The following is a 24,146-nucleotide window of genomic DNA, read 5'->3' as shown; positions in this document are numbered from 1 at the left end:
TGAGGGTTGTGGGAGCACTCACTGTGCGGCTGGGACTTTGAGCAGTCTCATTGTGAGACTCCACAAACTCAGGGGTTCCTGGATACCTGTTGAGAGACACTGATGTGGAATCTGTACTTACACTGAGGACAGCACAGATCCTTTGTGTGGTCCTTTAGACAGAGCAAATGAAATTATACCCACTGGGGCTAGCACTCAGGCACTGGTCTCCATTGAGGAGGGGAGCTCAGCTGAGCTGAACATACCTCCCTTATGTGAAAAAGAGAGAGATACAGAGATGAGACACATAAACACACACACACAGAGAGAGAGAGAGAGAGAAGAAACACAACAAACCTGGGTGTGTCACCTTAGACAGCTTGTCATGCTCACGCCCTGCGGAAACAGACCTCCTCCTGGGACCTTGTCAGAGAGGCGAAGTAGCTGTGGCCTGTTCACAAAAAAGTGATCATAAGATTACATGGAAGTAATCAAAAGCAAATGCATGAACTACTGAAATCCATGCAGGACATGAAAGAAAATTTCGCCGATGAAATTGGGATCTTCTTGAGGAATCAAAATGAAATGAAGAATTCAATAGAACATGAAATAGAGATCTTAAAGAGAAATTTAAAAAATGAAGAATTCAGCAGAATGAATAAAAATGCAGTGGGGAGCCTTAATTGGTGAGAAGAGAGAATATTGGACTTAGAAGACACAGCACAGGCAGTACACAGTCAAAGGAAAGACAAAGAGAGAAAATTAGAAATCTAAAAGCACTGTTATATCTATAGGATACTAAAAAAAAAAAAAAAAAAAAAAAAAAAAAAAAACAGCGTCAACATACAGGTTCTATGAGTTCCAGAAGTAATGGAAAAACAGAAAGTAATAGAAGGCTCTTTTACTGAAATAATAGCATAAATCTTCCCAGGTTTGGAGAAAGAAAGGGTTGTCCAAGTACAGGAAGCACACTAAATTCCCAATAGACAAGACCAGGAAATAACCTTACCATGACACGTTGCAATCAAACTTCAGCATAGTGAAACGTAAAGATGTCATACATAAGAGTGCCAATTGTTAAATCAACAGCAGAAGTCATTGTGCACTTACTCCCCAGGTAGGATCTCTGTCCTTAATGTGTTATACTATGTGAATTAACGGTATAACTAGTACTCAAACAGTACTTTATACTTTGTGTTTCTGTGTGGGTGCAAACTGTTGAAATCTTTACTTAGTATATACTAAATTGATCTTCTGAATATAAAGATAATAGAAAATGAACCTTGATGTGAATGGGATGGGAGAGGGGTTGGGAGATGGGATGGTTGCAGATGGGAGGGGTTTTGGGGGGGCCACTATAATCCAAAAGTTGTACTTTGGAAATTTATATTAAATAAAAGTTAAAAAAAAAAAAAAACAGATTCTAAAATACTGCTGAGAGAAATGCCAGGTTACTTTCAAGGATCTCTACTTAGATTCACAGCAGGCTTCTCATTACAAACCCTGAAGGTTAGGAGAGAATGGTGTGATATAGCCCAAGTCCTAAGAGATTAAAAACTGTCATCCCAGAATATTATACCCTGCAAAGCTCTCCTTTCTGAATGAAGGTGAAATAAAGACCTTCCATTACTAACAGAAATTGAAAGAATTTGTCACCAGTTGTCCAGCCTTGCAAAAGATGCTTAACAATGTGTTACACACAGAAACATGGTGATCAATATGAAAGAAGACAAAGGAAGAAAATACCTAAGTAAAAGATCAAAGGGAGGTCAAAGTATAAATTAGAAATATCTTTGGTAAAATGGCAGGGCAAAGACATTACTTATCAACACTAACATTGGATGTAAATGGTCTCAACTTCCAAGTTAAAAGGCACAGACTGGCTGAATGCATTAAATACAAAGCTGTTCTATTTGCAGTATATAAATAACACATTTTACCAACTAAGATGCACAAAGACTGAAAGTGAAAGGAATGAAAAGGATATTCCACGCCAACAGAAAACAAAAAGAGCTGGTATAGCCATCTTAATATCAGACAAATAGAGTATATACACAAAATTTCTTAAAAGAGACAAAGAAGGGCACTATATAATGATTAAGGGACCAATTCAACAGGAAGATGTAATTACTCTAAAATAGTTAACTAATTACAAGGCACCTGGTGATTTAAAAGCTATGTTAAGGGACTTAAAGGGGAGACTTAGACTCCAATACAGTAATATTGAGGGACTTCAATACTCCACTTTCAGCAATGGACAGATCAACCAGACAGGAAATCAACAAGGAAACAGCAGATTTAATTGACACTATAGACCAAATGGACCTAGCAGATATCTACAGAACTTTTCATCCTGCACTTAAAAAACACATATTCTTCTCAGCAGTGCATGGAACCTTCTCTAGAACTGACCACATACTAGGCTATAAAGCAAGTCTCAGCAAATTCAAAAAATCAAAATCATACTATGCATCATCTCAGAGCAAAACAGAATGAAGCTGGAAATCAGCAACTCAGGAATCTCCAGAACACATGCAAACACATGTGTTTGAACAATATGCTCCTGAATGATCAGTGGGTCATACAAGGAATCAAAAGAGAAATCAAAGTCTTTCTGGAAACAAGTGAAAATGGCCACACAACATATCAAAGTTTATGGGATACAGCAAGATCAGTATTAAGAGGAAAGTTTACAGCAACAGGTGCCTATATCAAGAAATTGGAAAACCTAGCAGTAATGGATTGCTACCTGGACACATGCAACCTACCTAACTTGAGCCATGAAGACATAGAAAAGCTAAACACACTCATAATCAAGATGAAAATTGAATCAATATTAAAGACCCTTCAAACAAAGAGAACCCGGGACCAGAAAGGTTCACTGCTGCATTCTACCAGGCATTTAAAGAACTAACCTCAATTCTTATCAAGTTACTCAAAACAATTGAAAGGGAGGGAATCTTCACAAATTCTTTCTATGAAGCCAGCATCACCTTAATTCCTAAACCTGAAAAAGATGCAACAGAGAAAAAGTATCACAGACCAATTTCCCTGAGGAACACAGATGCAAAAATCCTCAACAACATTCTAGCCAATAGGATCTAACAACGCATCAGAAAGATCATCAACCCAGAACAAGTGGGATTTATCCCTGGTATGCAGGGATGGTTCAATATTCACAAATAAATCAATGTGATACACCACGTTAACAAACTGCAGAAGAAAAACCGTATGATTATCTCAATAGATGCAGAGAAAGCATTTGACAAAATGCAACAGCCTTTCAGGATAAAAACTCTAAGCAAATTGGGTATAGAAGGTACATTCCTCAACACAATGAAGGCAATTTATGACAAACCCACAGCAAGCCTTGTATTGAATGGGGAAAGGTTGGAAGCATTTCCAGTGAGAGCAGGTACCAGACAGGGATGCCCACTGTCACTATTGCTATTCAATATAGTCCTGGGAGTTTTAGCCAGAACCATCAGGTAAGAAAAAGAAACCAAAGGGATACAAATAGAGAAAAAAAAGTCAAATTGTCTGGGGCTGGCGCTGTGGCACCCTTGTTTATTCCTCCACCTGTGGTGCTGGCATCCCAGATGAGTGCCGGATTCTAGTCCCGGTTGCTCCTCTTCCAGTACAGCTCTCCTCTGTGGCCTGGGAAGGCAGTGGGGGATGTGCCTGGTGCTTGAGCGCCTGCACCCACATCGGAGACCTGGAAGAAGATCCTAGATCCTGGCTCCTGGCTATGGATCAGCGTACCTCCAGCTGTAGTGGCCATTTGGGGGGTGAACTAATGAAGGAAGACCTCTCTCTCTCTATCTCTCTCGCTAATTCTAGCTGTCAAAAGAGTGGCTGCTATTGTGGCTCACTTGGTTAATCCTCCACCTGTGGCAGAGGCATCCCACATGGGCACTAGATTCTGGTACCCGTTGCTCTTCTTGTAGGCCAGCTCTCTGCTATGGCCCAGGAAGGCAGTGGAGGATAGCCTGAGTGCTTGGGCCTGCACCCGCATGGGAGACCAGGATGATGCACCTGGCTCCTGGCTTTGGATCGGCGTACCTCCGGCTGTAGTGGCCATTTGGGGGGTGAACCAATGGAAGGAAGACCTTTCTCTCTGTCTCTCTCTCACACACTGTCTAACTCTATCTGTGAAATAAATGAAAAAAAGAAATAATTAAATTTTCTCAACTTACAGATGACTTGATTCTACATATATGGGATGCAAAAAACTACACTAAGAGACTACTGGAACTCATGGAAGAATTTGGTAATGTAGCAGGATGTAACAATACACAGAATTCAACAGCCTTAGTATACATAGAAAATGCCATGGCTGTGAAAGACCTTCTAAGATCCATCCCATTCACAAGAGCTAAAAACAAGGGCTGGCGCCGCGGCTCACTAGGCTAATCCTCCGCCTAGCGGCGCCGGCACACCGGGTTCTAGTCCCGGTCGGGGCGCCGGATTCTGTCCCGGTTGCCCCTCTTCCAGGCCAGCCCTCTGCTGTGGCCAGGGAGTGCAGTGGAGGATGGCCCAGGTGCTTGGGCCCTGCACCCCATGGGAGACCAGGAAAAGCACCTGGCTCCTGGCTCCTGCCATCGGATCAGCGCGGTGCGCCGGCCGCAGCGCGCCGGCCGCGGCGGCCATTGGAGGGTGAACCAACGGCAAAAGGAAGACCTTTCTCTCTGTCTCTCTCTCTCACTGTCCACTCTGCCTGTCAAAAAAAAAAAAAAAAACAGAATTAAAGACATCAAAATAATTTTTAAAAGGAAGTGAAAGAGCTCTATGATGAGAATGCAAAACAATAAAGACAAAATAGAAGATAGAAAATGATGGGAAAATTTTGCATGTTCATGGATTGGAAGAATCAATATCATCAAAATATCCATTCTTCTAAAATCAATTAGCAGATTCAATGAAATACCAATCAAAACACCAAAGACATCGTCTCAGATCTAGAAAAAATCATGCTGAAATTCATATGGAGGCACAGAAGAACTCGAATAGATAACTCAGTCTTCTACAAAAAAAAAAAAAAGCCAGAGGCATCACAATACCAGCTTTCAAGACATACTACAGGGAAGTCATAATCAAAACATCCTGGTACTGATACAAGGACTGATGGATAGTCCAGTTAGGAGATGGACCAAGGACTTAAACAGACATGTTTCTAAAGAGGAAATCCCAATGGCCAACAGACACATGAAAAAATGTTCAGGATCACTAGCAGTCAGGGAAATGCAAATCAAAACCACAATGAGGTTTCACCTCTCTCTGGTTAGGACAGTTTCTCTACAGATATCAACATCAACAAATGATGGCAGGTTATTGGGGTAAAGGTAATTCACAAGAGCTAGGAGATGGAATCAACCTAAATGCCCCCTCAATGGAAGACTGGTTAAAGAAATTAAGGGGGCAGAGAGTCCTGTGGCTTAGCAGGAAAATTCCGCCATCTGCAGTGCTGGTATGCCATATGGGTGCTGATTCTAGTCCTGGCTGATCCGGTTCCAATCCAGCTCTCTTCTATGGCCTGAGAAAGCAGTAGAAGATGGCCCAAGTGCTTGGGCCCCTGCACCCATGTGGGAGACCCTTCAAAAAAGAAATTATGGGATATTTACTCTGTGGAATGATAAACAGGACTAAAGAAATGAAATACAGAGGCTGGCACTGTGGCACAGCAGGTTATCACCCTGGCCTGAAGCACCAGCATCCCATATGGGTACCGGTTCAAGACCTGCCTGCTCCACTTCTGATCCACCTCTCAGCTATGGCCTGGGAAATGAGTAGAAGATGGCCCAAGTCCTTAGGTCCCTATACCCACATGGGAGATGAGGAAGAAGCTCCTGGCTCCTGGCTTCGGATCAGCACAGCTGTGGCCGCTGCAGCCATCTGGAGAATGAACCAGCGGATGGAAGATGGATCCTTTCTCTCTCTTTCTCAGTTGCTGTCTATCTCTGTTGTACTCTTTCAAATAAACAAATAAATCTTTAAAAAATGAAATCTGGTCCTTTGCAAGAAAATGGATGAGACTAGAAAACATCATACTTAGTGAAATAAGCCAGTCCCAAAGGGATAAATACCATATATGACCTGGTTGAGAAATTCTACCAGGATAGATAGATATATCAAAGAAAAATCAATCTGAAATAACAGAAATGATAAATTCAATATGCCATATAAATATAGAGGAAAGCCTTAACAAAGGACCACAGTGTCTAGTTTTGTTTTCTATGTTGGAAAATATCCGAGGATTTGCATTTATGTCTGTGAACAAAATTAACAAAATATTCTTTCATTACCTTTATGCGGTAAGATTAAAATCATTTTCCTTTTAAGATAATGAAGTTATACCAGCCAACATTCATTCTGTGCAATGGACTATTCTAAGCACAGTATGAACTTTTTCTCATTTAATTCTTTTTTTAACGTTTATTTAGTAAATATAAATTTCCAAAGTACAGTTTATGGATTACAATGGCTTCCCCCTGCATAACTTCCCTCCCACTCACACCCCTCCCATCTCCCGCTCCCTCTCCCATTCCATTCACATCAAGATTCATTTTCAATTACCCTTATATACAGAAGATCAATTTAGTATATATGAAGTAAAGATTTCATCAGTTTGCACCCACACAGAACATAAAGTGTAAAATACTGTTTCAGTACTAGTTCATAGCATTAATTCACATTGGACAACACATTAAAGATAAATATCCTGCATGAGGAGTAAGTGCACAGTGACTCCTATTGTTGACTTAACAATTTGACGCTCTTGTTTATGGCATCAGTAATCTCCTTAGGCTCTAGTCATGAGTTGCCAAGGCTAAGGAAGCCTTTTGAGTTTGCTGACTTTGATCTTATTCAGACAAGGTCATAGTCAAAGTGGAAGTTCTCTACTCCCTTCAGAGAAAGTTACCTCCTTCTTTGATGGCCCCGTTCTTTCTACTGGGATCTTTCATTTAGGTCCTCTTTTTTTTCCAGAGTGTCTTGGATTTCCATGCCTAAAATACTTTCATGGGCTCTTCAGCCAGACCCGAATGCCTTAAGGGCTGAATCTGAGTCCAGAGTGCTGTTTAGGACATCTGCCATTCTATGAGTCTGCTGTGTATCCTGCTTCCCGTTGGATCATTCTCTTCCTTTTTTATTCTATCAGATAGTATTAGTAGGCACTAGTCTTGTTTATGTGATCCCTTTGACTCTTAAACCTATCAGTTGTTCTATTGTGAACTGAAATTGATCACTTGGAATAGTGAGATGGCATTAGTACATGCCACCTTGATGGGATTGTATTGGAATCCCCTGGCACATTTCTAACTCCACCATTTGGGGCAAGTCCGATTGAGTATGTCCCAAATTGTACATCTCATTTAATTCTCAAAACTACCCTCTACTTGGATACCTTTCCCACACTGGGTGAGCTCTAACATGGAGCCATCATGAATTACTCTGCCACACGTGTGGCCATAACCTGGGTGTTGTCCTGCCTGATGGCTTCAAGACTGAATTATTCCAGAAGGGAATGAGGAAGAGAGTGAATGAAAAGGAAAAGAAAGGCACTATGTATCTTCTGAGAAGGGCTAACACTTAAGAGTGATTCCAGACTTGCTGCCTCACCAGCTGACAACTCAACACTTCTTTATCCAGTGTCACTGTGTTAGGACAGCTGGGAGCTGAATGTGGATGAAGTGGGGATTCTCCTTGATGATTCCTGACTTTGAAATGTGACGACTGTGCCAATCATTGTGAACACGGCTCATGAACACAGCAGGGAAGATCCTTTGCTTCAGCACAAGACGGTCCTTGGGGATGCCCTCTGGGTTCTCGGATGAAATCATAGGGCCAAGAGGTGGAGTGGGTGACAGCCAAACATGTTTGTCATCCTGGGGAGTTTCAGCAGAGCACAGAGCCTCAGATGTGTAGCCTCAGGACAGAGATGGTCTCAGTCCTAACTGGCTGGGGAGGAGCTGGTGCTTCATTAATCCACAATAAGAGCATTGAGAGGGTCCTCTATGGGAACTCAATATTGTGTGCATGCTTTCTGCAGTCATATATGCCTTGGCCTTAGATGTGGACCCCACATATCTATTCCACTGTGTTTCCTCAGAAGAGGGAAACTTAGCCATCAGCTCTTACCTCCCTGCAGAGGACCACGGCTGCTCAGCTTGCTCATCTCCACTCACAGACTTCTGGCTATAACTGGTGGAGACTTTACTGTCATGAGCATTCTGATTCTTCTCTTCCTGGCCCTGCACTTTCCACTCTTGGTGTGTGATTCAGAATATGTCTCTTGTGCTTCAAAGATGAATGCCAGTGTATACCAGGATGGAGACCTGATTATAGGTGGTTTTTTCACACTTTATTCATTTATTGGTGAGTTACCAGGAGTTTGGATGGAATTCCAACGCCGCCCTAGCAAAAATGTGCATTTTTCAAAGTAAGTGGCTTTTCTTTTCCTCTTCTTTCTTTTTATAAAGTCTACTTGTTTTAAAATTATGGACAATGTCTAGGGAAGCTTACGGTGGTTAAAGCAATCACACTGAATTAGCTTTCTCCTATCATTCTCTCATCCTCTAACTTCTTGTCCTTTAAAGGTGGAGAGATAAATCAACTTTTCTTCCTTCAGCCCTACTTCCTTTCTACTTTCCATCTCCCCCCAAAACACACATTAGAACTCTTTTCTTGATGTGAATGGAAGGGGAGAGGGAATGGGAGAGGGGAGGGTAGTGGGTGGGAGGGACGGTATGTGGGGGAAGCCATTGTAATCCATAAATCGTACTTTGGAAATTTATATTCATTAAATAAAAGTTAAAAAAAAAGAACTCTTTCCACAACTCTTGCCTCGCTGCGTGGACAGGGTATGAGTGAGAAGAGGGAATCCCCATCAACCACCGTTATCCCTGATCCATCCCTTCCTGGTGATCCTCACAAACAGTCCTTAGGCAACAGCACAGTGCTGACAGGTTGCCTAAAATGCTCACCAACAGGCTGACATCTGATAATACTCCTAAGCCATGGAAGATCACTGCTAATAACCTTACAGGAAAGTACTCAGTGCAAAATGCTACCTTCAGAATAAGTTTATATCAACTTTTAGTCAGATTCTAGATTTTCATTATATCATACCAGGAATAATTCCAACCTGGGAGGCCTGGACAGGAACCTGGACTAAATAGCCTGGGAGGCATTTATAAATAGATATGTAAATATCTTTCCAATTAGGTTCTGTTTCACTGAGGGGTAAAGGGACAATGGGAACTTGAGTTTCCTTTTTTGTTTCTTTCTATATTTTTTCAAACAGATCTGTATCTGATGGACCATTAATGTCATGGTGAGGCAACATTTTGTTTTGCTCATAAAACGATAGGGACACACTTGAGAATGATACCATCTCCTCAAATTAATAATTATTTGCCTGAACCTTCTCTCATTCTTCAATGTTGCCTTGGACTTCTTTCTCTCCATAATTTTATAAAATGTAGTTCAGATATATCTTGATTATTGTGTTTGATTTACATGTACTCAATTCCCCAGGTTTGGCTGGAGCTGCTGAAAGGGTGAGTGAAGACAGGTGAGATTGTGGCTTCCCTCAGTCACCCCCCTACCCACCTGTCAGCTCCCCCTCTCTCTACTGGCTTTTTGACACTGCTTGCTGATTCTTCTGTTTCTTTCCTCTCCAATCCAAGAGCTCTTCATGAAAGAACTGATTACAGTATAGTATAATACAGTATAGTATATCATATTAGTATATTATATTTTACTATTATGTTACAAGTCATTGATTTATTTCTTCATTTTGGTGCTATTCTTTATGACTTAATAAATTAGATTCCAAATCTGATTACCTCCTTAGTGAACTACTTAATTAGACTCTAAATTAAAAGTGTGATCTATTTACCTAATTCTATTCTGTCTTACGTGAGGAAAGTAGTTTGCCATTTATACAGTTTAAACCACAAAGAACCAAAATAAATTGACATCTATGTTTTACTTCTTTCAGCATGAAAAAATTTTTCATTCATGAAGTGACTTTCTCATATGTGGGCTTCATGTACACTTAAGCTAGAGTACTTTTTTCAGTGATTGCTTTTAGGAAGGATATACTGTTTGCAAATATATATATATATATATATATATGCAATCTCTTTATGCCCTTTAGCCATTTGATGTGTTTCCACAACTAATCACTACTAGTTTTACTTCTTATTCCCAGAAACCTTGGATAAGGAGGCTTTCTGGAGCTGAGGCAATCCCTAAAGGGAATGACAGCACTCTCAGAAGTTGGGGCAACAAATCCTTCATTGAACTAATGCCACTACTGACATAGAACTTGTATGACTTTTCTCATTTATTGTGTTGTGATGCTGAATTATGTTGATTGGTTTTCTAATACTAGCAAACACTGCTGGATTCGATTGACTAGTATCTCATCAATGATTTTTTATTCTATGTTCATGGAAGATAGTCTCTACATAGAAGATTAGTCTCTACTTTTCTTACAATGCATTTTTTCTGATTTTAAGATTAGGCCTATGCTGACCTCACAAATGAACTTGAACATGTTCTCCAGTTTCTTTAAGAGTTTGTACATAATTTTTAAAATTTTTTTTTATTTGACAGAGTTAGACGGTGACAGAGAGAGACAGAGAGAAATGTTTTCCTTCCGTTGGTTCACCGCCCAAATGGCCACCACTGCCAGAACTACGGCAATCCCAGGCTAGGAACCAGGTGCTTCTAAATTGTCTCCCATGGGGGTGCAGGTGTCCAAGCACTTGGGCCACCCTCCACTGCCTTTCTAGGCCACAGCAGTGAGCTGGACTGGAAGAGAAGCAACTGGGACTAGAACCCGGTGCCCATATGAGATGCCTGCATTGCAGGTGGAGGATTTACCATGTGAGCCATGGCGCCGGCCCCAGTACATAATTCTAAACATCAGTGAAACCCATCTGACACTGGATCTTTCTGGGTTGGAACGATTTTAAACATCAATTCAATTTCTTTGATACGAGGCTCTACAGTTTTCCCATTTCTTACTCAGTGACATTAATAATTTGAGTCTTCAACAAATTTGCCTTTTCACAGATGTTTTCTATTATGTTGCCATAAAATTGTTCATATTATCCCTTCGTTATCATTTTTATGTCTGTAGCATCTTCTATTCTCATTTAATTCTTGTTAAAGGCAATTCTGACCTCTTATTTTCTCTGTAAGGTTAATGAGAGGCTTCAGAATTTTATTTATTTCTTCAAAATCCCACCTTTCTTTCTTATTGTTTTTTTTCTTTTTCATTAATTGCTGCTTCTTTATTACTTTCTTCCTTCTTGCTTTATCTTTAAGCTGATCTTCCTTTTCCTGTTCCTTCAGGTAGAAAAATAAATAATTCAATTGAGAATGTGTTAGTTTAATTATTCCTTCTCTAACATTACCACAATCTTAACAGTCAAATAGCACAAATTTATCATATTACAGTTCTGTAGGTCAAAGCCCAACGTGAGTCTCACTGCATCAACATTAGGATGTGGAGAGAACTCTGTTCCTTTCTGGATGCCTTAAGAGAAGATGCATTTCCTTGCTCATTTGTGCTGTTAGCAGAATTCAGTTCTTTGTAGTTGAAGAACTGAGCTCCCGATTTCCTCGCTTGCTACGAGCTAAGGGTTGCTCCCAGATTCTTGTGGCCATGCACATTCCTGGGTCCAGGGCATCCTCTCTCCATCTTGCAGGCAAAGGTAACTTGAGTCCCTCTGAAACTTTAAAATTCCATATTTATTTGAGAGACAGAGTCGCAGACAGAGACAGGAGGAGCTGAAGACAGAGAGAAAGATCTTCCATCTGCTGGTTCACTTCCCAAATGGCTGCATGGCCAGAGCTGGGACCTGAAACTAGGAGCTTCTTCTGGGTTTCCTGTGCAGGTGCAGGGGCCCAAGCACTTTTGTCACCTTCTAGAGCTTTCTCAGGCAGAACGGCAGTGAGCTATTAGATTAGCAGAGGAGCAGCTGGGACATGAACTGGTGCCCATATGGAAGGCCGGCATCACAGATGGAGGTTTAGCCTACTACACCGCAGCACCGGCCCCCTCTGACACCTTAAATCTCTTCTCCCCCTCTTTCTGTCTCGTTTGTTTCCCTCTAACCTACTCTTCTGCCTTTCTCTTCTACTTTCAAGGACTCTTATGATTAGATTGGACCCACCTGCATAGTACAAGATAATCTTCCCATTTTAAGGTCAACTGGCTAGCAATCTGAATTCCATATGTAATGTAAGATTACATTGGGGTCTTCTGGGGATTAGGATGTAACATCTTTAGAGGTAACTATTCTGCTCAACACAGAGAACTTCTTTTTTAATATAAGCACTTAAGGTGACAAATTTACCTCAATTTTTTAAAAAGATTTTATTTATTTGAGAGATACAGTCTCAGACAGTGAGAGGGAGAGACAAAGGTCTTCCATTGCTGGTTCACACCTCAAATGCCCACAATGGCTGGAGTTGCGCCAATCTGAGCCAGGAGACAACAGCTTCTTCCAGGTCTGCCACGTGGGTGCAGAAGCCCAACAACTTGAGCCATCTTCTCATGCTTTCCCAGGCCGTAGTAGAAAGCTGGTTGGAAAGAGGAGCAGCCGGGACATGAACTGATGCCCATTTGGGATGCCTGCACCACAGGCCGAGGATTAACCTCCTGCGCCACAGCGCTGGCCCATTTACCTCAGTTTTCTTTCACAAAAGGTTTTATATGTTCTATGTTCTCGTATTCAATTCAGAATATTTTCTAATTTCTTCTGTAATCTGTGGGTTATTTAAATTGCTTAGTTTACAATTTGCTTGGTTTTTTTTACTGTATAAGGAGTTGGCCAATAGACAGCAAGAGTTTACAATGTGTTGGCTTTAAACATCCAGTTGTTCCTATGTCTTCCACATCTGGATAAAGTCAAAATCTTTCAGTGCCTATTTATGCTTACCCAGAGTCTCTGTTGCTGCACAACTCCTTTCGTGATGACTATGACATGCTGCCTCAGTTTTTTTTTTCTTTATTTATTTGACAGGTAGAGTTATAGACAAAAGCAGGGAGAGATAGAAAGAAAGGTCTTCCTTCCATTGGTTCATTTCTGAAATGGCTGCTACGGCCGGCACTGCACTGATCTGAAGCCAGGAGTCAGGTGCTTCTCCCAGTTCTCCCATGCAGGTCCAGGAGCCCAAGCACTTGTTGCCTCTTGCTGGGTCGTTTTTAGGTCCCCACCTCTGTTTTCCATATTTTTCTAGTTCATTAACTAGTTCATTTCCAGTTCTAACTTTCTCATTCTGCCTGGATCATTGGCACTGAATTAATGCAGCTCCATACACAGTAACTCAAAAATAGCCTCCTCACATGCTCACCTCCAAATTTATGCTAATACAACACCAAAGCACAGTGTTTCATGGTCATTAACTAGAACATATATAATATAGTATAATTAATAAATGATCATTTACTAAAACATAAACACTTACTATCCTATATTTAAAAAAAAAAAAAAAAAAAACCTTGGGTCAAATTTATACTGAGTGTGAACTGAATCTTCACTAAGCCTATTCTTTGATACCTACTTTTAGAATATATGCCATGAAGTTAGGGTCTTCTAGAGCCCCAGTTAAATCATTCCTGAAGTCCTAATTCTCAGGCCTGAGGAGACACGGCTGCTTCCTACCAGTGAATAAGTTCACTGGGCTTTCTTTCCCCCCAGCATACTCTATTTTTCTTGAATTAAAAAAAAAATCTTAAATCACATTGTTTGAACCTTTTATTAAATACATTTATGATTTCCATGCAGGTTTTACTCATCAAACTACCAGTATGTCCTAGCCTTTGTTTTTGCCATTGAAGAGATCAACAGGAACCCCTACCTTTTACCCAACATATCCCTAGGATTTGATCTCTACAATGCATTGCACAGTGAGAAAAGGACTTTGGAAAGTTGCCTGATGTGGTTGTCTGGACTAGGCAAGGTGATCCCTAACTATTCCTGTGTGAGAGAGGGCAAGTCTGTGGCAGTTACTGTAGGAACCACGTGGGCGATTTCAGCTCAGATGGGAACAATACTGGAACTCTACAAATATCCACAGGTAAGATGCCATGGGGTGGGGAAAATGGAATCTTACCTGCTGTGATGCCATTTTTGGATGTCTAAAAAATGAGCCTACTAACCACCTTACATTTCAGAGGTCTTAAAAGAACAAACCTAAACACACACATTTTATTTCCTGGAAGCCATGCTTTATTGAGATTTGGACATTTTTTCAATAATAGAAACACATTTGATTTCCAGAGAAGCAGTTGAATTTTCTAATAGTGCAATTTTTAGACTCTGATAATTCCTATGATTCCTGATTTTGCAAATTATCCAGTAATTTTCTAAGTTCATCTCTTTCAGATTCTATTCGTAAGAGTCATCTCATACATTCTACCTTCTGACTGGAAAATTATTTTTTCCAAACCCATAAGTTCATTATGGTACATTTTCTTTTTTCCTAGCTATCATAGTGACACTTCTACCACAGTTTTTATTTATTTATTTATTTATTTGAAAGACAAACTAAGAGACTGCTGGGGAATGTAGAAAGAGAGATCTTCTATTCACTGGTTCACTCCTCCAAATGGCTGCAAGAACCACGATTAGGCCAGACCTAAGCCAGTAAACTGGAACTTCATCCATGTCTCCATATCTCTAGGATGCCTGGGAGGGGCCCCTGTACTTAGACTATCTTCCAGTGCTTTCCCAGGTACAATAGCAGGGCTGGATAGGATGCAGAACAGCTAGGACTTGAACCAGCACTCCTGTATGAGATGCCAGCATCATAAGGAGTGGCTTAACCACTGCAGCACAACGCCAGCCCCAGTTTAATCACATTTTTTCTACAACAGAACATGGAAACATCTTTTAGTCCCCTATAGAAGTTCTATGACTACTTTTCCAAAATCCCCTAACACTTTTTATCACCACAATACTATAATCCCAAACCACTAGTACTCTTTTTTTTTTTTACAGGCAGAGTGGACAGTGAAAGAGAGAGAGACATAGAGAAAGGTCTTCCTTTGCCATTGATTCACCCTCCAATGGCCGCCAAGGCTGACGTGCTGTGGCTGGTGCATCGCACTGATCCAAAGGCAGGAGCCAGGAACTTATCCTGGTCTCCCATGGGGTGCAGGGCCCAAGCACTTGGGCCATCCTCTACTGCACTCCCTGGCCACAGCAGAGAGCTGGCCTGGAAGAGGGGCAACCGGGACAGAATCTGGCGCCCCGACTGGGACTAGAACCTGGTGTGCTGGCGATGCAAGGTGGAGGATTATCCTAGTGAGCCGTGGTGCTGGCATCACTAGTACATTTTCTATAACAGCACCCTACTTCTAGATACAAATTTCTATATCCATGAGTTATTGCTTGACATGATAATGCTTGCATCAAAAAACTATAGTATTCTCATTTATGTATCTATTCGTTTATGGTGTGGTCACCTGATCTAGGCTGAACTAAGATGAGTGCAGGTGCAGCTGGATTTGCTTCTCAAGTCTGCTCTACATGTGTTCCCTTTTAGCCCACTCTGAAGGGATAGCAAATACATGAGGAAAGAAATTCTCTATACTAATTGAAGAAATGAAAAAAGTCCATCATAATTGAGTGAAAACATTGCATGTGTGTGCCTTGTACATCAACATCCCTTTGACATAAACAAGTCACATGTCAAGCACAGTCAAGGAATAGGGAAGTAAATTCTATTTCCAAAAATAGAATATGCAAAATTACATCAAAATGGCCTTCATATGCGAGAGTAAAGAATTTGGGTCAATAAGTCAAATTCCTATTGAGAATTAGGAGGAAGAAATAATTGGGGGAACCACAGTTGCTTAAATTTCTGCGTATTTTGACTTTGAACAATCATTTTATAGGAAACTCTCATACTAAGAGTAATGCAAAAAATGCAATAAGCCAAGCTTCTCTAGGATTACTTTCCACAAGTAACACTTGAAACAGTAATCAGATAATCTCAATGGCTTCCTGTAACCATTAACCTGAAGTTGGATTCGCTGATGGGTCTATGTTTTTCTTTCCCCATTTAGCTCACTTATGGCTCTTTTGATCCCATCCTGAGTGACAGGAGCCAGTTTCCATCCATCTATCAGATGGCCCCCAGAAACACAGCCCTGGCACTTGGCATGGTCCGGCTAATGCTACATTTTGGGTGGACCTGGGTTGGACTGGCTATTTCAGAAGACATGAAGGGTATTCAGTTTCTCTGGGACTTGACAGGAGAGATGGACAAGAATGGCATCTGTGTGGCCTTTGTGGAAATGATTCCTATCACTGAGAGGGCCTATTCCTCATTGGCCTGGCAATACCACTACAGAATACGAGATTCCTCAGCAAATGTGGTGGTCATTTATGGTGACTCGGACTCACTTCTAGGACTAAGTTTTTCAAAGTGGAACATTCTGATGACAGGGAAAGTCTGGATCACTACATCACAGTGGGATTTTGTCTTTTCTGAAAGATATTCCCTGTTGGACTCATTCCATGGGACTCTGACTTTTTCACAATCCCATAAGGAGATCCCAGGTTTCAAGCAGTTTCTTCAGGGCGTTAACCCTGCTAAATACCCACAAGACTTTTATCTTGCTAAATTGTGGTTCCTGCATTTCCATTGCTTGCTTTCTGAGACTGACTGTGGAAAATTGGAGAGCTGTCCCCCAAATGTCTCTTTGGAGTCTCTCCCTTTGCATACCTTTGATATGACCACGTCTGATGGGAGCTACCTTGTATACAATGCTGTGCATGCTGTGGCCCAAACCCTTCATGAACTTCTTTTTCAACTGTCAGAAATGCAATCACCTGGACATGGAGAGAAGCCAGTGGTTCACCCTTGGCAGGTAATGTTCCAGTTCAGGCAGGTGCTTCCTGGTGATCGATTGATTCTCAACTCAGCCCAAATACATAATCAAATGTAACCTTTTCAGAACTTCAACAGGAAATAAAATTTTGAGTTATTCCTCAGAGTTACAGTATCTTATGAGCTTTATTGCCTAGGAGGGATACGTACATAGTTTCACATTCAACTTGTGTAGGAACAGCCACAAAGAGAAAGTGCCAATGGCAAAGCATTTTGAAATTTGTGAGCCAATGTGACTCTTGTAGTCACAAAGAAGCTCAAAGTCCTGCCAACCCTATATTTTCAGTATAATATTAGATGTCTGAATTCTTTGATACCCTTAAAGACAGTAAAGAGAATACGTGTTTGAGGTCCATATGTCAAGACTGGCAATGGAGTGATTGATTTAGTATTTTGATCCTATGTACAGATATAGAAAGGACAAATAATCGATATACCTGTGTATATGTGTATGACTTTTTTATATAATAATTAAGCAATACTTTATCCCCATTTTGAAGATGAATAAAGAGGAGTTTTGAAAGATTTCTGATGAAAATGGGTCATGCTAAATTTGACTTTGTGGTGTTTTCTGAATTTAATACCTAGAGGTTGTTGTTGTTGTTCTCATGTTCTGAAGCAAAAAGTTGTGACTGACAGGGAAGTGACTCTATTGCATCTGGTGCTTTCGTGGCTAATTTCCTAATTGATTTCATGGGTATGCCTATGGCTAATATAATATATAATATATATATAAGCATATATAAAAGAGTAAAGGAGTTATCCAACGTCACACAGCTAACAGAGCTTGAGTCCATATCCAGAATTCTCTCTACCATCTAACTGCATCTGTTCCAGCTCCACTCCATTCTGAAGAGAGTGCAGTTTAACAACAGTGCTGGCGACCAGATAATTTTAGACCAACAAGCAACCCCTGTGGAAGAATACGATATCCTCAACTTCTGGAATTTTCCTGATGGACTTGGACTTCAAGTGAAAGTAGGACATTTTGTCCCACTGGCTCCACGTGATCAAGATTTTTCCATACATGAAGAGTTGATAGATTGGGCTTTTGAGTTTCAAGAGGTTAGTTGGACAGAGTTTCTTGGCTATATATGTATGACACATAGCTACTCAGAAAAGAACCCAGTCGTGGGGACTTTGGTGATCTCCTTCCGCTCAGTGAAAGAACACAATTGCCTGTTACAACTTGAGTAATTTTCCTTTCTTTCTCAGTGTCAGAGACCTGGGAAAATTGCATATAATCAATCACATCCTTCTAAAATCTGGGAGAGTTCACATCATAAAGCAGGAGAGTACTTCAAAAGGTTTTAGAGGGCCGGCGCCGCAGCTCACTTGGCTAATTCTCCACCTGCGGTGCCAGCACCCAGGTTCTAGTCCCAGTTGGGGCACCAGTTCTGTCTTGGTTGCTCCTCTTCCAGTCCAGGGGTCTGCTGTGGCCCGGGAATGCACTGGAGGATGGCCCAAGTGCTTTAGCTCTGCACCCACATAGGAGACCAGGGGGAAGCGCCTGGCTCCTGGCTTCAGATTGGTGCAGCACGCCAGTCATGGCAGCCATTTGGGGGATGTACCAATGGAAGGAAGACCTTTCTCTCTGTCTCTCTCTCTCACTGTCCAACTCTGCCTTTCAAAAAGAAAAAAAAGCTTTGTGGAGGATGGAAAGAAATATCTGTGTGCAAAATTTTTGTAATCCATGCAGTTTTTATTATATGCAACTCCCATGAACATTCTGAAGAATGCATGGTTTTCAAAAAATTTCTGCACTATATTTATCTTATAAATTCGTTTGCATATAAATATTTTGGAAATACCCCAAATAAGAGCATCCAATCCAGTAATTGGGTTACTTTTTTTAACCTGACATATAATGAATTGTACATGCAATATAGTGTGATAATCTGATTTGTACGCAAAATGCAATGTAAAAATCAGGGTAGTTAGCTTTGTCATCACTTTAAGCATTTATAATTTCTTTATGTTTGGTTCTTGGCCTCCAAACTCTTCTCAAATGCTTTATAAAAATACATAACGAATTATCAGGGCCAGTGACGTGGCACAGTGGGTTAATGCCATGACCAGAGTTCTGGGATCCCATATGGGCATCCATTCGAGTTCCAGCTCTTCCACTTCGGAACCTGTTGTCTGCTATGGCTTGTGAAACCAGTAAAAGACAACCTAAGTCCTTGGGCTTCTGCACCCATGTGGGAGATCTTGAAGAAGCTCCAGGAACTTGGCTCTGGATCACTCCAATTCTGACCAAGGTGGCCATTTGGGGAATAAACCAGTGGGTGGAAGATCTCTGTGTGTGTGTGTGTCTCTGCCTTCCAAATAAATAAATAAGTCTTTTTAAAAATTACATGTAGACTAGATCCACGGCTCACTAGGGTAATCCTCTGCCTGCAGCGCCAACACTCCAGGTTCTAGTCCCGGTTCAGGTGCCGGTTATTCCTCTTCCAGTCCAGCTCTCTGCTGTGGCCCAGAAGGGCAGTGGAGAATGGCCCAAGTGCTTGGGCCCTGCACCGGCATGGGAGACCAGGAGGAAGCACCTGGCTCCTGGCTTCAGATTGGCGCAGCGCGCCAGCCATCACGAACATTTGGGGGTGAACCAATAGAGGAAGAACTTTCTGTCTCTCTCACTGTCTAACCCTGCCTGTCAAAAAAATGCAAATATATATATGTGTGTCTGTGTGTGTGTGTATATATATATATATATATATATATCACATATTATTATAAACTATGGTCCCCCTACATTGCACCACAACACCAGAACTTACTCTTCTCATCTAAGAGTATTCTGGTAGCTTGTCATCCTCCCACAGCCACCCTGTCTAGCCTCTAGTGACCATTGCTCTATTCTCTTTTTCTGTAAATGAGACTTGTTGGTACTGTCGGAAACATCTGCTTATCCACAGACTGGATCATATTTGAGATGGTTAACAAGTCTGATTCTTTCAGACTCCTCGCTCTTTGTGCAGCAAGAACTGTGGCCCTGGATTCAGGCAAAGTCCTCAGGAGGGAAAGGCTGCCTGCTGTTTTGAATGCACGCCCTGCCCAGAGAGGGAGATTTCCAATGACACAGGTATAAATTCAGAGGGATTCCCACCTCTTCCTCCCACTTACATTCCCATATGTACCAAAAAAAAAAAAATGAGAAACTGGAATAGACTGAAAATTCAGCCCTTCTTTCAATTCTTCCATCAATTCATTAAAAATTAACAACCCTTCCCAGAGAAGGACACCCTTCCTTTCAGCTTGCTTGTACCTACTTTCCATTTTGGCCCTTGGTTTTAGCTTTTCAAGAAAATATTTTGAAGGATCAAACCTGAGTGACCTGCATTTATTTCTACCATAGAATGTACCACACAGTATTATGAGTATAGGGTTTAATGCAGACATTCATTTCAATTACACTCTGAACACTGAAGGTTTGAATCCTACTCAACTTCATGTCTCTAGCATCTAGCACCATTCATGACACAAAGCATTCAGGAACAAGCTCCACAGTTGAACAAATGAATGAACATCCTGTATTACTGCTATGAGTCAGCCACTGTGGAATGTGCTGAGGAGACATTAGAGTTATCCAGCTGCTTTAAGAGACCCTGCTCCTAGAGTTCTAAAGCAAGGAGAGGAAAAAACGTGATGAAAAATTTCAGGCTACATGCCAGGGTCACGATTCAAGTGCAGTAAGTGCAATGACCTAGGGGAGGATCTAACAGAAAAAAAATGAATATTGATATTGACCAAATATCTCAAGGAACAAGAGCACTTAAGCAGTCCATAGAAATGTAAATGAATGGATAGAAATCTATTAAATAATTTACATGCAGTGTTCAAAGACTGCCACTTCTGAAAAGACAAAGCAGATGGACTCTTCCCTATTTTTCTTTCTATCGACAAATCCTAGACAGGATTTAAAAAGAAACATAATGAGAACATGAAGAGGGCAGGTGGAAGAAGGCAGATTGGATACTGGCTGGGAACCTTAGAGTGAAGTCTCAGTCATCTCTATACCTGCAGGAGTGGGAAATTTTCTGGTTACACCTCAGGTTATCAATGCATACTTGGCTTTGAGTAACTGAATCCAGGATATGTCCTAATACTGATATTTGAATGATACTGAGTACAAGTTTTGTTTGTAAGAAAAATCTAATGCCTTACATTTGAAATATGAAAAAGATGTGATATTAGGGCTCTTTGGTCCTTGATATGCCAACAAAAAATAAACATCATTGAACTTGTAGTTTTCCTCTCTGGAACATTCCTGTATTTGTCGTCTAATTACAGCAACTCAGCCATTGAGCAAATTCTGAGAGTTCTACAGAATTCTGGAACCCAAGATAATGGCACTTTCTTTTTCTTCCAGATATGAAGCAATGCATCAAGTGTCTAGATGACCAATACCCAAACAGCAAAAGAGATCACTGCCTGCCAAAGGTTGTAACTTTCTTGGCATATGAAGATCCTGTGGGGATGGTGCTTGCCTGTGCAGCTCTTTCCCTGTCTATCCTCACAGCTGTGGTTCTTGGAGTCTTTGTGAAGCACAGAGACACTCCCATAGTCAAGGTTAACAACCGAACTCTTAGCTACATTCTGCTCCTGTCCCTCATCTTGTGCTTCCTCTGCCCCCTGCTCTTCATTGGCCAACCCAACACTGCCACCTGCATCCTCCAACAAATGACATTTGGAGTGTTATTTACTGTGGCTGTTTCTACTGTTCTGGCTAAAACCGTCACGGTGGTACTGGCTTTCAAGACCACAACGCCAGGGATGAAGATGAGGCAATGGTTGCTATCAGGGGCACCCAATTCTATCATTCCCCTCTGCTCACTCGTTCAAGTGACTTTCGGTGTTGTCTGGATGGTAATCGCTCCCCCTTTCATTGACACCGACACACATTCTGAGCCTACTCTCCTTATCATGGTTTGCAACAAGGGCTCTGTGATTATGTTCTACATTTTCTTAGGCTACTTGGGCTCCTTGGCTATGGGGAGCTTCACTTTGGCCTTCCTGGCCAGGAGCCTGCCAGACACGTTCAATGAAGCCAAGTTCTTGACCTTCAGTATGCTGGTGTTCTGCAGCGTTTGGATTCCATTCCTCCCTGTGTATAACAGCACCAAAGGGAAGTTCATGGTGGCTGTGGAGGTCTTTTCCATCTTGGCTTCCAGTGCTGGGTTACTTGTATGCATTTTTGCCCCCAAGTGCTATTTTATTCTTCTCAAGTCAGAGAGGAATATCCTGCCAGGATCAAGAAGTAAAGCAACGTCTCGATAAAAAGAAGCAGTATAACGATTTCCTGAAACATTTCAAGATTCCAAGATATGGTGCTCTTAAAGTAGGGAAAAAATCAGAAGCAAAGTGCAAGAAATGAATTCCCAGGGACAGTTGGAGATGTTTGCAGTGGAAATGCTATGGAGGAAGACGGATGCTGTTGAGCTGTGTGGAAGGTGCAGACACACAGCGACAATCAGAGACACCACCCACAACCCCTACAGCCAGGAGCTGGAAGAGATGCCAGCATTGTAGAGCAAGGGGAGGGCAGACTGTGGCAGCCCTTGTCAATGGTGGTACTGCCCGAGGGAAAGCCTTGTGCACCACACTGTCTTTCAGTCCAGCCTGGATCCCTAGTGCGGGCAGAGTACCTGCCCAATCCAGGGAAAGAAAAGCAAATTTCTTTCTCCCCATACCCCCATAAGGACACCCAGCAACTGGCAGGAAGAGGGTGTCATTTTTACACCATTGTAGGACTGTGCATTGTCCCCATCCTCTCAGCATATCACAGGCTCCAAGGCTCAAACTGCCAAGGCAGAGCTCCCACAGGCAGCTGTCTCTGGGAACGTTTCTATTCTCCTCCTGGATGGAGAAGGCTCGAGGGGCTGAGCAGATCCTCTGTATCCTGTGACTGTGGGAGCCCTGCCATCTGTGACTGTGGCAATTCTGTAACTGCACAATAGGGCACAGGATGCAGCTGGATCTCTGGGCAATCACTCTATATGACTCCACGTTTCACAACCTCTGACAACGTGGGGTGTGTCATGAAGAGGATTCCTCGTGCACACTCAGGACCACACAGATCCTGTCAATAACTCATGTGCCAGGGTGGATGGGGGGTTGTACACACAGTGGGCTAACTCTAGGTATTGATCACCTTGGAAGAGAGGAGGTGACGTTGGGATTATACCAGCAGCCATGATCATACCCTCGGCCTTACTGTAAAGAAAGGAGATCTTCGGCCGGCGCCGCAGCTCACTAGGCTAATCCTCCGCCTAGCGGCACCAGCACACCGGGTTCTAGTCCCGGTCGGGGCGCCGGATTCTGTCCCGGTTGCCCCTCTTCCAGGCCAGCCCTCTGCTGTGGCCAGGGAGTGCAGTGGAGGATGGCCCAGGTGCTTGGGCCCTGCACCCCATGGGAGACCAGGAAAAGCACCTGGCTCCTGGCTCCTGCCATCGGATCAGCGCGGTGCGCCGGTCGCAGCGCGCTGGCCGCGGCAGCCATTGGAGGGTGAACCATCGGCAAAGGAAGACCTTTCTCTCTGTCTCTCTCTCTCACTGTCCACTCTGCCTGTCAAAAAAAAATAAAAAAAAAGAAAGGAGATCTTCCAGGTCTAACTGGAGTGTCACTCTAGATTCTCGACCCATCAGAGAGCACTGACTAGAGCTCCCTGGCCATTCCCAGCACACATCTCTGGTATTCGCTGAAAGGGCAGACGCCCACTAAGACATAGTTCAAGATAAAATTTATCAGAGGAGATAACCAACAAGATTTTACACAAATGTCTAAAAGTAAACACAGAAATTCAACAAGAATAAGGAAGACAACATGACTTTCCCAAAGGAACACAACAACATTTCAATATTAGAATGTGAAGAAAAAGAGGTTGATGAAACACCTGAAAAGCAATTCAACCAATGATCATAGGATTACTCAGAAGCAATGAGAAGCAAATCTATGTTACAGAACTCCATACATGACGTGGATGAAATATTATGTCCTGAGACTGAGATTTTGAAGAGAAATCGAGTGTAACATTAGGAATGAAGAATTCATGGGGCTGGCGCTGTGGCATAGTGGGCAAGCCACCACCCACCTGTAGTGCCAGCATCTCATAAAGGTGCTGGTTCAAGTCCTCGCTGCTTCACTTCTGATCCAGCTGTCTGCTTTGGCCTGGGAAAGCCGTGGAAGATGGCTCAGACCTTGGGCTCCTGCATTTGTGTGGGAAACCCAGAGAAGGCTTGAGATTGGTGCAG

General features: G+C 42.1%; 1 protein-coding gene across 1 annotated transcript; it reads left to right on the top strand.

Annotated features, from left to right (window-relative positions):
• The first annotated feature begins 8,282 nt into the window (after window positions 1-8,282).
• LOC138848081 (vomeronasal type-2 receptor 116-like) lies at window positions 8,283-22,173 on the top strand. The gene is made up of 8 exons (XM_089321948.1): window positions 8,283-8,352; window positions 9,514-9,550; window positions 13,785-14,076; window positions 16,070-16,950; window positions 17,034-17,067; window positions 17,734-17,961; window positions 19,855-19,978; window positions 21,266-22,173. The coding sequence occupies exons 1-8, from the start codon at window positions 8,283-8,285 to the stop codon at window positions 22,171-22,173; spliced, it is 2,574 nt and encodes an 857-aa protein (XP_089178074.1).
• The last annotated feature ends 1,973 nt before the right edge of the window (window positions 22,174-24,146 follow it).

Source organism: Oryctolagus cuniculus, chromosome 19 (genome assembly GCF_051225735.1).
Source record: "Oryctolagus cuniculus isolate XC-2025 breed Fujian yellow rabbit chromosome 19, ASM5122573v1, whole genome shotgun sequence".
NCBI classification, from domain to species: domain Eukaryota; kingdom Metazoa; phylum Chordata; class Mammalia; order Lagomorpha; family Leporidae; genus Oryctolagus; species Oryctolagus cuniculus.
The sequence above is the reverse complement of the archived record's forward strand: the minus strand, read 5'-3'. Positions and strand labels throughout refer to the sequence as shown.

Coding starts and splice junctions, on each gene's coding strand:
- LOC138848081 (XM_089321948.1), top strand. CDS start 8,283: ATGAATGCCAGTGTATACCAGGATGGAGACCTGATTATAGGTGGTTTT. Junction 9,551..13,784: donor GAAAGGGTGAGTGAAGACAG/GTGAGATTGTGG, acceptor ATTTCCATGCAG/GTTTTACTCATCAAACTACC. Junction 17,962..19,854: donor GGGCTTTTGAGTTTCAAGAG/GTTAGTTGGACA, acceptor TGATTCTTTCAG/ACTCCTCGCTCTTTGTGCAG.